The sequence below is a fragment of the Papio anubis genome, chromosome 8, assembly GCF_008728515.1.
Source record: "Papio anubis isolate 15944 chromosome 8, Panubis1.0, whole genome shotgun sequence".
NCBI lineage: Eukaryota > Metazoa > Chordata > Mammalia > Primates > Cercopithecidae > Papio > Papio anubis.
The window spans coordinates 28,761,379-28,778,083 of NC_044983.1; the positions used below are offsets into that span (position 1 = coordinate 28,761,379).

General features: G+C 47.7%; 1 protein-coding gene across 9 annotated transcripts in view; it reads left to right on the forward strand.

The window, feature by feature from the left end:
* RBPMS (RNA binding protein, mRNA processing factor) overlaps window positions 1-16,705 on the forward strand; it is a 189,703-nt gene that overhangs the window by 155,509 nt on the left and 17,489 nt on the right. For 3 of the 9 annotated variants that reach the window (XM_017961910.2, XM_017961913.2, XM_009212815.4), the window contains 2 exons: window positions 6,303-6,433; window positions 9,376-9,605. The exons of 2 other annotated variants lie outside the window; for them this stretch is intronic. In XM_017961910.2, coding sequence (XP_017817399.1) covers window positions 6,303-6,433; window positions 9,376-9,507 — 263 coding nt within the window. In that variant the 3' untranslated portion in view covers window positions 9,508-9,605. Of the gene's footprint in view, window positions 1-6,302; window positions 7,271-9,375; window positions 9,606-11,616; window positions 15,448-16,705 lie in introns of those variants that run through there. 4 more of the 9 variants (XM_017961912.2, XM_017961914.2, XM_017961917.3 and 1 more) reach the window with 3 other exon arrangements.

Genomic DNA, 16,705 nt, shown 5'->3' on the forward strand with positions numbered 1-16,705 from the left:
CAACACTCAGTCTTTTCATTAACTTCTTTCATAAAAATCTTCATCTACATTTGTCTTCTTGGGAAACCGATGATGTGTTTGACATTCTATGGGAACCGTATTAGTTCCCTGGGGCTGCCGCAACAGATTACCAGAAACTGGGTGGCTTCAATGGACAGAAATCTGTTCGCTCACAGTTTAGGAGACCAGAAGTCTGAAATCACGGTGTCAGCAGTGTTGGATCTTCTAGAGGCTCTGAGGTATTCCTCTGTTTGTAGACATACCATTCCAGTCCCTGTCTTTGTCTCAAGATTCCTAAATCTATCTGCAAAGACCCTGTTTCCAAAAACAGTGACATACTGGGGTTCCAGGTGGATGTGAATTTGGGGAAATGCTGTTCACCCTATCACAGGAGCTAGTGTGCACTGCCCTGTGCCACGGGAGCTGGTGTGGGCTATATTCTTAGTCCTGTGGCGGAAGAGCATGTCTCAATAGGCTAGTACTTAAAAGAGTGGGCCTTGTATGGCTGATTTTTAAAAGGCTTACTTAACAGACATGGATCAACTACTAGCTGAGGTATGTGAGTGGGAGTTGACTGCTAACAGAATCCTTGATTTATTTTTCTTGTTTCAAAATTTATATTATTCCTATTAAAAATGGAATTTTTCATCATGTTTGGATTTTCTGTGTCATGGCTGCTGTTTTTCCTGGCCAAATTCTTCATCTTCGAGGCAAGCTCTCCTGGAAGCCTCTGTCCCTGAGTTTTCTTATAGCAAATTGAGTACGCTAAAAAGCCAGACATAAAGACCACCTGCATTCCAAATGGGGCCCTGTCACCACCAGCAGCAGTGGGGGCATCACCCACCCCAGGGAGGAAAGGATGGTATATAGAAGGGACTCCGAACTATGAGACAAGAGACTTCAGTTCTGGTCTCAGTTCAGACATTATAAGTTATCTATGAGACCTTAGATAGATCTTGGTGCCTTTATGTGCATATTTCTCTTCCACCCAGAATTAACCCTCAGTCTGGCTGTTTCTTCACCTGAAGGCAGGATGGAAGTATATTTTTTCTTCATTTTCTCAAGTATAAAGCAAATGGTTGATTTTTTTTTTTTTTTTTTGAGACAGAGTATCGCTCTGTAGCCCAGGCTGGAGTGCAGTGGTGCGATCTTGGCTCACTGCAATCTCTACCTCCCGGGTTCAATCAATTATTGTGCCTCAGCCTCCCAGTTAGCTGGGATTACAGGTGTGCACCACCACCCCCAGCTAAGTTTTGTATTTTTAGTAGAGATGGGGTCTCACCGTGTTGGCCAAACTGGTCTCGAACTCCAGACATCAAGTGATCCACCCACCTCCACCTCCCAAAGTGCTGGGATTACAGGCGTAAGCCACTGCATCTGGCCCAAATGGTTGATTTCTTGATACTGTCTTATAATATGGTGGTAGGCATTGGTAAGCAAGAATAAGAGCTTGCCGTCCAGGAGGTAACTGCTGTGACTGGGGAGGTGCAGGATATGGTGGAGCACAGAGAAAGCAGTCTTCTAGACTAGAAGTACGAGGCCAGGCCCCTCCCCACCCCGGGAAGCGGCGTCTAAGTAGAGCACAGTGAAGAGTTAAGCTGGGTGGAAGGAGTAAGTAACTGATGAGTAAGAGTTAAGCCAGGCAGGAGGAGGGGGAGAAAAGTGCCCCTGGCAGAGGGAGCAGTGTGTGGGAGAGAGGCAGGCATAGTCATGCAATGGAAGTGACTGATCCCAGACCATGAGGGAGAACCAGATGAGAATCAGGGCTGGAGAGGAGGATGAGGGCCAGATCATTTGGGATCTTATAGGCCATTACATGGAGTTCAGACAGTATCCACAGAGCAAGAGGAAATCACAGAAGGGTTTGAAGTGGCATGACTAAATTAAGAGACAGGGTCTTACTGTGTTGCCCTGGGCTGGAAGTGCAGTGGCACAGTCACAGCTCACCGCAACCTCAAATAAGTCCTAGGTTCGAGTGAACTTCCCACCTTAGCCTCCCGAGTAGTTGGAACTAAAGGTATGTACCACCAGGCCTGGCTAATACTTTGTTTTTTTTAAGATACGGGGTCTCGCTAAAGTTGCCCAGGCTTGTCTCAAATCCTGGGCCCAGTCGATCTTCCTCCTCCTGCCTCTGCCTCCCAAAGCACTGGGATTACAGGTGTGAGCCACTGCATGCAGCCAAAATGTGTATTTTTAAAGTTGTCTTGACTTGAGTGTGGAAGCCAGGAGGGCTTTTAGGAGGCCTTTTCAGTAATCCAGTAGTGTTGGTGAAGATCAAGCTGGATCATGGGATAGATTCAGCAGGACCTTGATGAAAGAATGAATGAGAGGGAGAATAGAGTGACCACTAGGTCTGTGGCTTGGGCAGCTGAGTGGAAGGTAGCATCTTGCTGAAATCTGGAGCCAACGAGGACAGGTCATTGAGGGAGCATGTTTAGTTTTGGGTATGTCGAGCATGAAGTTGCTGTGGAATATTTCCAAATAGATGTTTTCAGGAGGCAAAAAAGTTCTTTTTTTTTTTTTTTTGAGACAGAGTCTCACTGTGCCCAGGCTGGAGTGCAGTGGCGCAATCTTGTCTCACTACAAGCTCCACCTCCCGGGTTCAAGAGATTCTCCTGCCTCAGCCCCCTGAGCAGCTGGGACTACAGGTGCCTGCCACCACACCTGGCTAATTTTTTGTATTTTTGGTAGAGATGGGGTTTCACTGTGTTAGCCAGGATGGTCTCGATCTCCTGATCTTGTGATCTGCCCGCCTCGGCCTCCCAAAGTGCTGGGATTACAGGCATGAGCCACCGCACCCGGCCTCAAAAAAGTTCTTAAACCTTGTGTTACCAACTAAACTCAGAGATATATGGCCATACTTAAGTCCATTAAAGATTCTCCTTGTTCTTCCATCTCTCAGTTGTTTCTGAGAGTCATTCATGTTTCTCTCTCTTTCAATGTGACCGTAGACTGGAAGCTGCACCTTTCTGCATCTGTTTCCTCATCTAAAACGAAAAGGCAGAAGATGATCTTCCCAAGCTCTGTAGGCTTAAACCTTCATCAGACGCTCTGCAGTTCTTTGGTTTCAAAGGGATTACAGGGTGGAGTTGGAAGTTTCTAGTCCTTGTTTTTCAGAATCCAATTTGAGCTCTTCTGGTTGCATATTCTCATGCTAAGAAAAAAAGCCTATTCAGATGTATATTGTGAGCCCTCAACAACATTATCCTCAGAAGGTGCAAAAAAGAAAAGATGTAGCCAGATTGGGGCAATGGGAAAGGATTTGCCCAGCCTCTCAGGAGGGACGGATTAGGCCCAGACAAAAAAGCCCTGGCCTCTTGATCTGCCCTCTTTCTGCTCACTGGGGCCTGGCTCACTCTGGGTGGTCAAGAGCCTCTTTTGTCAAGAGGAATCTCACCCCCTCCCTAAACTCCAATTCATCCCAGTGGGCCTTGGGCAGCAATCTTTGTCTTCTTTTTTCAGCCTTCCATCCTGTAAAGTTTGAGCAGGATGATGGGCAGTGACTCAGGAAGGTGAAACCCATCAGGGCCTTGCCTCCTGCTTCAGTGGGGAGTCCTTGTGAAGGGCTCGCGCTGTGGAAAACCGGTCTCTCTAGCTTTTGTAATTTTCTCAAGCAACGAAAAAGCAAACAAATGCAAAAAGCTCATTCTGCTTTAATACCCACTTCCATCAAAGGGGAGTGTATGTGTGTGTTAGGAGAGTGCTCAGGCTCCTACTGAAAAGTTAGGTGTTTGTGAGGCCTGCTTCAGGTGCGATCCTGACCTGGTCAGGCCATGTATCTTTTGATGTTTATGGTAACTCCACATTCCTTCATGAGGGGAGAAGGGAGACAGATGATAAGATGTATCAAGGGATTTATCAAGTGTAAGTTCACCTTCATCTCTTTTAGACTTCTGCCTTACCACTACTTTACTATTACTCAGCAATTTTGAGTTTAGGGAATTTCAGAGCAAATCCTCTTTTCTGCTGGCCTAGGTTTTGTGCATATGTTAATGGTGAATTGTCTCTAAGCATCAGTAAAGAACTAATGGGAAGTAATGCTTCAGGATAAAAATAGAGAAAGGTCTGGAAATCATAAATTCCAGCAGTCAGGCTGACATTGAAATCTGATTCCAGCTTATCTCTGTTGCTTATCTCTTTAGGATCAGATATCTTAAAGGACATATTCATTTCATTTTTTTTAAGTTTCTAAAGGAAGAACCCACTGATCAGGTGGTTCTCTACCCACCCCACCCCAGTTAGCCAGGATGATAAGGAAGGACCACTGACAGGCTGCAGGCCAAACACGTTCCCCCTGAGGGCTCTGTCATTTGGAATCAGTTGTATGTATCAGTTTTATAGTCTTTATAGCTTTATAGTCTTCCACTATCACAGTGGGAACAGACAAGCATAGGCCACAGATGAGTGTATGAGGATTTAAAAGACTCAGAATGTCTTAAAATAGCCTGGTGGCTAAACAACAATAATAGCTTGGCATTCCTGAGAATGGTTGTTTGTTTAAAATTCAAGGCATCGGTTCTGGTAGCAGTTAGTTTCCACTAGCTGGGCTCCCACATTAGTTACTCTGGAAATCACAGTCTCATCACAACAGGAAGCACAGGGATCTATTAAGCTCCTCCCAGCCCTTCTGAGGGTGGTCCCTAAGCCTTGGGCTACAGGCACCTACACACCCTAGAACACAATAGATGCTGTAGACCTGATCATTTTAAGGACTGTAGTGATATTATTGTTACCCTGACTAAATAATAATAATCAGTCCACTCTTAGGGGCTTATTTCTCCCACCTAGATACACAGGCAGTCTGTCTTTCCATCACCAAGTCCTGAGGAGGTAGCTTTTACTGCCTTGTTGAGAGGAGGGAGTCGGGAAGGCTAACCAGCAACAGTATGTTAAATCACATTGTTGGGGTCCCATCATATTTGGAAATGGGTACAAACTGCCCTCTGAACGTATCATTAGCAGTCAGCTCTTGTCTCCCTACCATCCTGAGAGAAGCTGGTGCCATGCAAGCTGGCTGTGGGGAAGCCTCACCTACCCCCTGCCCACCAGATCCACATTCACCCACAGGCTCTGCTACTTTCTGGTTTCTCCGTAGAGCAGTCCCACATCACACCGAGCAGAGCAGTTTTCTGTTGCTAGTCCCCTTTCCGTATTGAAAAGTTTTGGGGGATGGGAAGGATGCAGAGACACTGGGCCTGGAATGGCTCCTTAGATGGTGGGAAGGAATAAAGTGACTCTGTTGACCTTGGGTCACATGCACTGTAGACTTAGGGAAAGTCCTGAATGGCAGAGTTACTAATGACTATCAAATCACCTTTTGCTGACTCCCGTGGCAGTCCTGGATAGCGTCCTTGGCATACTTGATTTCAGATTTTGACAGGTGATAAAAGCACATCTTGAGATTGCTGCTTCACAGGGCCCAGATTCCTTGCTATTGACTGATGTTATTTTTGCCTTTCCTGAGAAGCTCCCTCATGTGTTTGCTGCTACTTTTAATGGATTGCTTCCTGATACATAGGAGGCCCAGGCACTTGCCCTTCAATCGGGCCAACTGCAGCCTGACCTGGGTGGAATTGGAGCTGCCTGAGGAACACTTAGACCAGGCGCTTGGCAACATGACTCACTTTTTCCCCCTAAAAGTTAGTCTGTAAAGAGCAACTGGAAATGTTTACATCTTTGTGGAGTGTAATTTTAATTAGGATTCTCAAGGTTTTTCACCTCAATTCTCTGAATTTTTAAGATCTTAAGTGCCCTGTGGTCACAGTATTTGGCCCTGTACTTCTGGGGGCTACATGGAAAATGCTTGATGATCATGACTGACTTGTCAATAGTAATTATGCCAATAAACAGAAAAGCCTTCCAGTTCTGGTCTGTTGAGGCCCTGCCGTTAAGCCATTGTTTTCCCAAAGGCTCTGCAGTGGGTTCTCATGGGATATCTTTCATTGGTTCTTTCTCTCCCTTTTCCTCAGAGGGCCACATTTTCTGTTTTGTGCAGGAAATTCCCACTGTTTTGGGTTCCCCAGCTACAGTTGGAAAGACATCAGAGTGTTCAAGGCAGAGTCCAGGCCTGAGATCTCAGCAGGCCAGACAGACAGCAGATGCTTGTTGCTTTTCTTGTTATATTTTTCGTTCCTTGCTTAGCACTTATGGGACCAAAGCCAACAAACAACAGGTTGTGAAAAGAATGAGAGTCATTTGGCTTCTGACATTGATTGGGGCTCGGGGTTTTGGGGTGTTTTGTTTTCTGATTTGAAACTAGCTGTTTGGTAACCACTAACTCTCGCCTTATTCTTTTCTTGCAGATGAGCTCACAGTGCCTGCACTTTACCCCAGTAGCCCTGAAGTGTGGGCCCCGTACCCTCTGTACCCAGCGGAGTTAGCGCCTGCTCTACCTCCTCCTGCTTTCACCTATCCCGCTTCACTGCATGCCCAGGTAATTGATACCCATCGGCCACGACTTCACTCACTCCACCTCCAGTCCTTTCAAACTTGGTTCCCCAGAGCACACCATACAACTAACACCTATCCAGCTAACAGATCCACCTTCAAGAGATTAATGATCCCCTCTAAATCAAGCTGACACTCCTTCAGGACTTATGAGGATCGTCTGACAGCAATGATATCACCCACTGCCTGATGTTTGCCCCAAATGACACCTCTCTCTTCCTTAATGATCTCACCTCATATCGCACATGAGAGACTGGGGCAAGTTTATCCACTTGGCTCCCAGCTAGCTAGAGGGCATCACCGGAGCGTACACGTGTGTGCCTTGTGTGGAAGGGCTACAGAGGAAGGTGTGTGCTAGGAGCAGGGAATATGTGCGTCTGTGCGTGTTTCTGTGTGTTGAGAGTTTTCCACTCTCGTGTACTGTGAGAAGAATCTCTGACCAAAGGGAAAGCTTCCATGGGGGAAGGCTATACTTTCCTAAATATGTTACAAGAAAGATTAAGGGTTCCTTTTCTCCATTTTCAGGAAACCCTGTAGAAAAGGAGGTACAAGATAGTGTCTAAGATGGAATTACAGGTCAAGGTAGAAATCTCTATTCTGACCAGCTTGCTTTCTTAGTTAAAAATAGCCTGATTTTTATAAACAAACTTCCTGTTTCTCCACAAAGGTTACTATCTACATACTAACACTTCCTCTCCCCTTGGAGAAAATACTCTCTTAGCTTTGCTTTTAGCGCAAGTAGTAGTAATCAGTGTAAAGATTCACCTTTGGAGATCACTCATTCTTTGGCCTGCAAAGATTGATGACCAGTAACAAATAGAAAGTACGTATGTAGGTTTCATTTATCTTTCTGCATGTGTAATTCAGCCTTTAAATTTTAAATTTTCAAAAATTATTAGGCTGGACAGGCGGAGTTTTCATTTGCTTGTTTTGCTCAGTGTTTGTTTACAAGGCTGGATGAAATAAACAGCTTCCCAGAAAACTTCCTTCTGACTTAAAACTCTTTTATGTTGTACAGAATTCACTGTCTTGATAAAGACCACCTAGAAGCAGCCCTCAGTGAGGGTTCTTGAAAGTCATGGGGTCAAGGTTGTTGTTGGCTGAACATCTTTTAATTCTTTTCGCTGAGTTACCAACACATTGTGCGTGCATTGACGACCCGGCTTCCTGGGCTGCCTTTGGTGCCTGAGCCCCAGTAATGATTGCCCTCTGTGTTGGGAGAAGAAGGGAGAAAGTAGTACAAGTAGTGAAGAAAAAAATGTAGGTGGTGGTGGTGGTGAGAGTACATGGCATAGAAAATAAAGGAGCCAGGATTACTTGTGCCTTTGGCTTCTCCTTCCCCTGCTGCTTTTTCTTCCTTTTTTTTTTTTTTTTTTTTTTTTTGAGACGGAGTCTCGCTCTGTCACCCGGGCTGGAGTGCAGTGGCCGGATCTCAGCTCACTGCAAGCTCCGCCTCCTGGGTTTACGCCATTCTCCTGCCTCAGCCTCCCGAGTAGCTGGGACTACAGGCGCCCGCCACCTCGCCCGGCTAGTTTTTTGTATTTTTTTTAGTAGAGACGGGGTTTCACCGTGTTAGCCAGGATGGTCTCGATCTCCTGACCTTGTGATCCGCCCGTCTCGGCCTCCCAAAGTGCTGGGATTACAGGCTTGAGCCACCGCGCCCGGCCTGCTTTTTCTTCCTTTTTCCATGTCAGTGCTTGAGAACCCTCACAACTGGCAGGTAACGGGGTGAGGGGATAAAATGTAAACCTGTAGGTTTCTCTGCTGAGTCATTAGGATCTTTGTAGCAGGCTGCGGATAAATGTGTGGATGACATGGGGCAACTAAGAGCCCCTTTTGCTTGCCACCTCCCACCCCTGCTCTGGATGGTGTCCCCTCTTGCTGGACTGCCTGGTACAGATCACGTGGCAGTTAAGGCAAATGTTAATAAATACCATGAAACAGTGGTTTGCATAGTCTTCTGAATAGCCATATCAAGAGTTGACAATGGCCACAAAGTACTGGGAATGGTGGCTTTTGGATATGACATCTGCCCGTTCTTCATTCATGTAATGGGTAAAATCAGAAGTAATTCTGGAGATACGGTATGGTAAGAGAAGGGCCTAAAGAGTCTCAAGAGATTAGAAAGCATATGCCATTTTAAGGAAGGATGGGGAGAGACAGTGCCAAGATTAGATGGACTCAGCCATTTGACTTAATGGGATGTATTGCCCATGGTGGCACCCTCCCCTGGGAGTTCTTGATCTGGAGACTTTCCCAAACTGGAATCCACTTAGCTCTGCCACATCGGTCCCAGATTTGGTGGGACTCTCATCTGATACCAGTTTTCAACGCCACTTCTTGTTTGGAGTCATTCCCAGTGCAGGCATGGACTCTGTGAACAAATTCCATTATTTAAATTTATTTGTGCAGTATGAGAATCAGAATGAGCTAGTAGAGGCTCTACAGATCAGCTGGTCTGACCCATTTGACAGATGAGGAAACAGGCCTGAGAAGATGGAGGGAGCTACCCACAATCTGAAGTGGCTCTGCCATGACTAGACCCAGGTCACCTGCCTCCCAGGCCTGGCTCTTTCCACTCCGAGGTGCTGGCTCACCACAGACTTATTCTTTAATGGAATTTTGGAAAGGCCTCACTCCAGTGACTCCTTGGATCTTTCTTCTCTAAGTAGATGGGAAGCCTGTAAGAAGAGACTTGGAGGCAAAGCAAAGGGAATCAGCACTTAACCTTCACCCAAAGGGCCCAAGAGAATCTTTATTAACTGGAGGTAGAGCAGACTGGAGCCTTTACGGGGCATCTCCCCATATTGGATAATTCAGTTTTTGTTTTGGAAATCTTATAATGTCTTTGGAGAGGCTTTAAATAATTTTGTTTTTCTTAGCAATGTTATGCTCTATTTTGAGACATGGATTTTTTTTTTCTTCTAGTGTTTCTCTCCTGAGGCAAAGCCCAACACACCTGTCTTTTGTCCACTTCTCCAGCAAATTAGATTTGTCTCTGGGAATGTGTTTGTAACATACCAACCTACTGCAGACCAGCAGAGGGAGCTCCCATGTTGAATTTGTTAGCTATCTTTCCCCCCTTTCGCAAAAACTATTTCTTGACGACCTTTGAGAGATTTCAATAAAAATTTTAATCAGAGCAAAAATGATCTCAAGTAGACTGCAGCGTTTTGTTTTCATGGTGATGCAATGTTGGAGCAAAGGTGTTACTCTCTGACTGAGGTTTTGGGAGAATTGGGCCTGTGACACCAAGTCTATTTTACATAGAAGGACTCAGAACGAGCTTGCTGGAGAGGCCAGGTCCTGGAGCCGAGGTCACACCACTGCTGCTTCTCTCTGCCTGGGCTCCCGGAAGAGCCACCAAGAGCTGCATGTTGGAAGCATCTCATCCACCAGGAGACCTCACTTCAGCAGGGATGCTGCATCTAGCTAGGGGAGCCCTTGTGAAATGTACGGGTGCAGTGTCCAGTCTGCCCACTGGGATCCACAGGAAGGAAGACCAGGAGACAAAGTGTCATTGAAAAGAAGTTGAGTCACATTTCTAGCTCTGCCCCGGCTTCAGCTGTGGTCTGGTACCCGTTCAGATTTCCCATCTCTAAAGTAAGGATACTTATTTGCCGTCAGATCCCGTTTTTTAGAAATTATTGGATAAGGTAATAGGACTGAAAGCCTCAGTACTGACTTAATGTTTAGAGATGAAAGAGCGACCTTGTGCAGCAGACGTTGGATTGCTAAGAAGATCGTTAACATTTTTTAAAGTGATCATCCAGTTTACTTTCAAGGTCATTGGTATTTGAAATGTATTAATTAGGAGAGGAAGCTTTCATCTGTTGCTTTCAAAAAGCTTATACACTGAAGAGAGCACACAGCTGTTCTGTCACCTCACATTCACACACTTGCGCTTCTTAGGTTTGAGCTCATGTTTTGCTTTCTGTCTTGTGATGGAGCAGAGAGAAAGTTGGTAAAGTATACTGTCCTTACCACATTCTCAAAACACACCACCATGCACCCTGTACTTCAGGCAGAGTCACAGTGTGCGGCCAGAAGCTTCTGTAGGTAAGTAGGACTGAGAGAGAAAGTCCTGGTTACCTGATTCCTGTTCAGAGGCCTCATTTGTCCAGGGTTAACAGCAGTTCTCTCGGATTTCTAATAGGGCTGCTGTACGGCTTACCTGGACATAAACCAAAGGTTTTAAAATTATAACAGACTGCCTGAGGACAAGGCATGCATGTCCCTTGGGATGGCCCTGTGACACACTGGAAAAATTTTAAAGGTTAAACCCAAAATAAATACAGAAGTGGACCATGGGAAGAGAGACATAGGCTAACCAGGAAGGGAACTCAGAAAGGAGTAGATGGGCCTGGGAATAGTGGGCGGACTACCCAAACTGCAGGGCTGTCCCCACCACCCCTGTATCTGAGCATTTGCTCATCAGCAGGGTGGGACTTCCGAAAACTAGATTTTAAGAAAAGCAAATTGTGTGAAGCATCTGCATCACTGTGCCCTGCAGGAAACACTGAGGCCAAAGACACAAGGACTTCCGCTTTGGTGTCAGGTATGTTTTGAATACATAGGGTATTGGGGGGTGTCTCGAGGGCAGTGCTGCGTATGGACCTCAGTGTATACGCGGCTCCTTAGGAGTCTCCCAGCAGCGAGACAGCTGTGGATCCCCTCCAGGTGCATGGGCGGCTCACAGGGCAAGGACTCTGATGGTTTTGGCTTCCACCTCCTGTACAGTGGCCAGTGCTGTAAGGGTCGTTGGTCCCACAGGGAAACCTGTGAACAGAGCCATGTCTGGGGCCCCAGGGAGATGGCTTCAACACCTCACCTGGCAGTCCTGCCTCCCCAAAGTAAGGCAGGAGTCCGGAGATTCCTGGTGCTTGCTTCTGTGAATCTCAGGTCACTTTAGCACTTGACCCCTGACTGCCTGGTCCTTGAGGCCTGGGCTTCCTAAGATACATACTGTCTACTCCAGAGCTGTGGCTGTGGCTGTGGCTGTGGCTGTGGCTGTGGCTGTGGCTGTGGCTGTGACTGTCCGGAAAACCACGGCTTTGAAGGACTGCAGAGCTTGCCTTTGGGGCTGTTCTGCCCAAGGCCTTCCATTGTTTTCAGACATAAATGAAACTGTTAATCCTCTGACATTTACCTTTCCCTCTCAACCTGCAGCTCTGTGAAGGTCAGACTGTGAGAAGCCACCCCTCTAGCGCTCCGTCTCCTGATAGTGCCAGCCTGGCCTGGTTTCCTGTTTGGTGAGGCTTTCTAGGAGCACCTGGCTTAGCTCTCACAGGAGGAGGGGAGGAGGGGGAGGCCAGGCCTCATGCTCACAGCGCCAGCCTCCTGTGAGAGTGGGCTGGGTCTCCTTTCCTTTCCCAGGCCCTTCCTGGGGCGATTTCTATGCCTGCCTCCTGATGCAGGGCCTGTGCTCTGAGCTGTGCCTTTCAGGAGAGCTCTGCGGGGCTTCATTTCCTTTCTCAGCTCGTGGCAGGAATGTAGGGTCGAAAGGACAGGCTCTGGAACTCCCTGGCCAGACACGAGCTCTGCCATTTACACGCTGTGCGACCTCAGTTGAGCAAATTTCTTAACCTCTCTGGGCTTCAGGAAAAGGGCCAATAATCCTTCATGTAAACACTTAAGAGAGTGCCCGGCATATTAGAAGGGCTTCATAAATGTTTGCTTTAAAGGTAGCCCTTTCCAGGGATCTTTTAAGGGGCACTTGAATTTTCAGTAAGGAGAAGGAAGCCCAGACTAAGCCTTAGCTACCCACAAGGCAGTGACAGTTAAGACAGGATGGTCAGCACATGTGGATGACGCCAACGGGGGCTGCAGAGGCCTCACAGCTGGAGCCAAATGGAAGACTGGAAAGCATGAAGGAATGACGGGAGTAAGATGAGGCATTGCAGTGGGAGCGCCACCCACAGCACCGACTGACAGCACCTGCCCTGCTCCTGGCAGTGTGATCTCCACAGCTTTTGCCAGCACTGGGAGAGCTTATCCCCAAGAGGGGCCTCCCCAAACCAGGCCGGACACGGCCAGCAGCACACCCTTCTGACAGGAAATACATCCGGGGTGGAGGGGGCTGGGCAGCTGAAACCCCAGAGACGGAATGGCCCTTGCCCTTGCAAGTTACTTTACACAAACCCGCTGTCCCTGACCTTTCCAGCTGTGGCCTTATCTCACTTTCCTATCGGAGAAACTGGAGAAAGAACCACAGGTCACCCAGCCCATTCCTCCCTGGACTTTCTGGCACTTTCTTCCCACAGTCCTTTTGCTAGCATTCTCCTCAGCCTCATTTCCAGGCAATTGAGTTACATCTTGTACTTGGGGAGATTGTTCTCTTCACAGTTCTGCCATGAAACCCGAGAATCCACCCCCGGCCAGGCAGATGCTCTCTCCCTGGCGACCCTCTCCGCCTCTTCCCTCATTTGCAGTGAGACAGACATCAGCATTTTGTCCTCCAGAAGCGTCCATCCAAGGTGTTAGGGAGAGGTGTGCTTTTGTCCAGAGCTGCTGCGACTGAGGCCCAGGCCTCTTCATGTTGGGCAGTTTTAGAAGGAAATGCTGTTCAGAAACCAGAGTCAGTCCCCTAGTATATGGCTGTGTGACTTTGGCCAGGGTCACTCACCCCAAGGAGACTTCCCTAGAAATCACAGTATTAATCAGGATGGGCAGAACATCTCAACATGGGCCTCCTCCTGACTGGGGGCAGCATTGCTCTCCATTACTCCAGTACTCTCCATTACTCCAGTACTCTCCATTACTCCAGTACTCTCCATTTGGTACACTGTTTTCCAGGTTTCTAGGTGTGTTCCATGTTGTCCTTTGCGGAAGGTTAAACTCCCCAGATCCTGCACACCTTCTCCCCTGTCCTTATTAGCAGTAAGAGCCCAACCCTGAGTCCCAACAAGTTGCACCTGAAGTGCCGTCTGCACTCGGCTGTTCCCTGGGATTAACAGCCGTGTGGCCCACCTGGCACCTAAGTGGGACTCAGTTTTTTAAATCAAACCAGATTTTAATGACAGTTTCTATCCACTCTACTAAATTTGGGATCCTAGGCAAGTTGGTTTTAACTGCACTGAGACTTAGTTTCATCATCTATAAATGGGAAGAACGAACATCTCCATGGGTTTATTTTGCAGGAAACAGTAACATGTTTGGTTTAAAGTCATAGTTATGATTAAAATAGCTCTTCCAATGCCTTCCATTTGTCAGGATTTGATCTGGTGTGGCCCAGAGGCTCCTGGGCCCTCCCTGTAAGCTTGAGGAGCACTTAGGACACAGGGACTGCTGACCAGGACCCCGATAAGAGAAACCTAAGGACCCGGGCTGTTTACTTTGGTAAAGAAGAGAAGCACTGGAGCCAGGGCGAGAATGGTCCGTGGCTGTGGCATATACCGAGACGAGGCTCTCTGGTTGGGTCAGCTGGCTGTGTACCCAAGGTTTTTGTCTTCCTTCTATAGGCATAGGTACCTGGATGCCATCGGGAAAGTATGTGAACTCTAACTGCTTTGGAAACAAAACCAGGGCTGCAGAGAAACTTTGGAATTATAAAATGTAGCCTTCATAAAAGGGGAAAGTGAACTTTTCTGTGAAGAAAACCAATTGTGACAGTAGGGGAAAAGGAAAATCAACTCCAAATGGAATCATGTTTTATTCAGGATTTGTGCTGCCGGTGGGGAAGGCCAGACCCAGCGACAGGATGGGAAAGTGGGGCGCCCCAACTTCAAGCTTTGTGCGTTCTGCCACGAAGTTCTATGCGCTTCACTGAGCTCAGCTCCTGGGGACCTCTAATGGCCCTTGATAGCAAACATAGTTAAAAATTAACAGACTGACAGAATTAAATATGGATGACAAGCAACCACTGTGGACTTAATCTGACACAGGGTGTTACACGCTTGGGTGCCTTTAACCCAAGTGGCATCTCGAGTGAACTTCTGAGATGTCTGGGCACATTTCACATGCCTGTTTGGAAGCAGAGCCTAGCTTATGCTTAGGACAGACAGGAAAAGAGTCTAAGAGCCCAGGAGAGAAAATTCTCCCTGGAGGCTTCTGTTTAATTAAACCCGGCTTTGATCGGGCTTACCAGGATGTACTCCGAGTCCTAGGACCTTGTCCTTATGGTCTAGACCTTGTCCCTGCCTGGGCTCGGACCTCAGTAGCACCTGCCATCATGACTGGAAGATCCTGCAAGGGCACAGGCCAGCGGGGAGCATGGCCGCCTCCAGCCAGGACTTTCTTGCTCACCTCTTTCCAGCTGTTGAGGCAGGTGAGATGGCAGCCTTAGCCAAGGACCAAGTCATATAAATCTTGACATTCTGCCTAGATCATAGCGACTTAATTGCCCTAGGCAAGGAGTATTAGGTGCCAGACAGGTAGTGAAGAATGCCAATGGCATTTTCATGCCTCTGAGTCTGCTGAGAAAGTATAGGCTGCCGATTCTGGGGGGCTGGGAGAGGAGAAGTGGTTCCTTTACAGGAGGGCCTGATTTCATGCAGCAGTGAAATTCCTAAAAAGTGTTCTTCCAGTTTTGGTGAGTGCTTTACTAGAAATAGAGGTGAGGGTTGCTATTTAAAAGAATCTTGCAGTCAGCGCTGTGAGGTAAGGAAGACAATCTTTTTGTATTGCACATCATCCCTCCAGCCTGGTCGATGAGTTTGGAGTTTGTTGGACCAGCTTATGCTGGGCTTGGTGGCCTCTCTCCGCCTGGCATCCTCTGACAGAGCTTGCTGTCACGGCCTAACGTGCTTTATTGGGTGGCGCCACCCAAAAGTGGGTCCTGAGGTCTGGAGTGGGCGGGGCGGAGTTGATGGCAGTTAGTCGCTGTGTGAGTGGCTCCCTGCAGTTGCTCCGTGTTGGGAACGAGCCCTCCAGGGGATTTCAGGGCTCCATTCCGGGGAGAGTCATGGAGACCTGCCTGAGAATATCCCTGCCTTCAAAACATTGACCCATTAGTTTGAGATAACATTCCTGTCGTGTACATAAAACAGCTTCTGCAAGCTACTGTGGGTTTTGTTTTGTTTTGTTTTGTCTTTTGTTGAGATGGAGTCTCGCTCTGTTGCCAGGCTAGAGTGCAGTGGCGCGATCTCAGCTCACTGCAACCTCCACCTCCCAGGTTCATGCAATCCTCTTGCCCCAGCCTCCCGAGTAGCTGGGACTACAGGCAAGCACCACCGCGCCCAGCTAATTTTTTGTATTTTTAGTAGAGACAGGTTTTCACCATGTTAGCCAGGATGGTCTCTATCTCTTGACCTCATGATCTACCCGCCTCAGCCTCTGAAAGTGCTGGGTTTATAGGTGTGAGCCACTGCACCCTGCCCAAGCTACTGTCATTAACTATTTTGTTCAAAGAGGGATAGCTGACTTCTGAATGTGGTGCAGGGGAAACCTGCATTCAGGTACAGCACCTGCGCAAGGGAAGGTAAGAGAAAATCTTTAGCTGCTCCATGTGAATGAGACATCAGAGCACTAGCGGGTTTGGCGGTCTATCTTCCGGCTCAAAGCATGCAAATGGCACAGCCCAGCCTCTTAGATCCGCCAAATGCTACCACTGCAGGGGGCCTTCCAGACAAGCATTTCTCAACACCCACAGCGATGCACAGCTGTTCCATAATCCAGAGATCCTGCAGTTGGATAAACTTGGGCAGCACAGGTCTAGATCAAGTCAAACAGGTTTCTTTACGGAACTTCTCGGAGCCCTTGCTGTGCTGATATGTATCAAGAAACTGCTGAAGGGACCAAACTGTGCATTTCTCTCTAATGTCCTCGACATAGAGCATATCTAGACCAATGTTCGTCCAGCCATACTTTTCGAAACTTAAAGAGCAGCATCTGTCAGACTTGAGCATGTGCCTGGCGATCACCTGGAGGGCTGGTTACAGTGCGGTTTACTGGAGGCCCCTCCCAGAGTTTTGGCATTTCCGACAAGTTCCCAGGTGATGCCGATGGTCCGGGAACCGGAGAACCACTGTCTGGGTTTACCCCTTCATTCCCCAGAGAAGAAAACAGTCAAACCAGAGAGTGGTTACTTTCAGTAGTGACTGTTAATTGAGCCAGTCACCTGCTAAGCACTTCTTGGGACTTCTTCTAAGGGCAGGTATGATAGTGGGATTCAGCCCCTAGAAAGGGGACAGTGCAGTGGAAATCACTACTGTAGTGTTTTACCCTGTGCCAGTCACTCACCACTGCAGAAGGGCTGGTGCTTCAGGCAGGGCATCCTCCCGAGACTAGTCAAGGTCTTCCTGTCCTTGGCATCAGTATT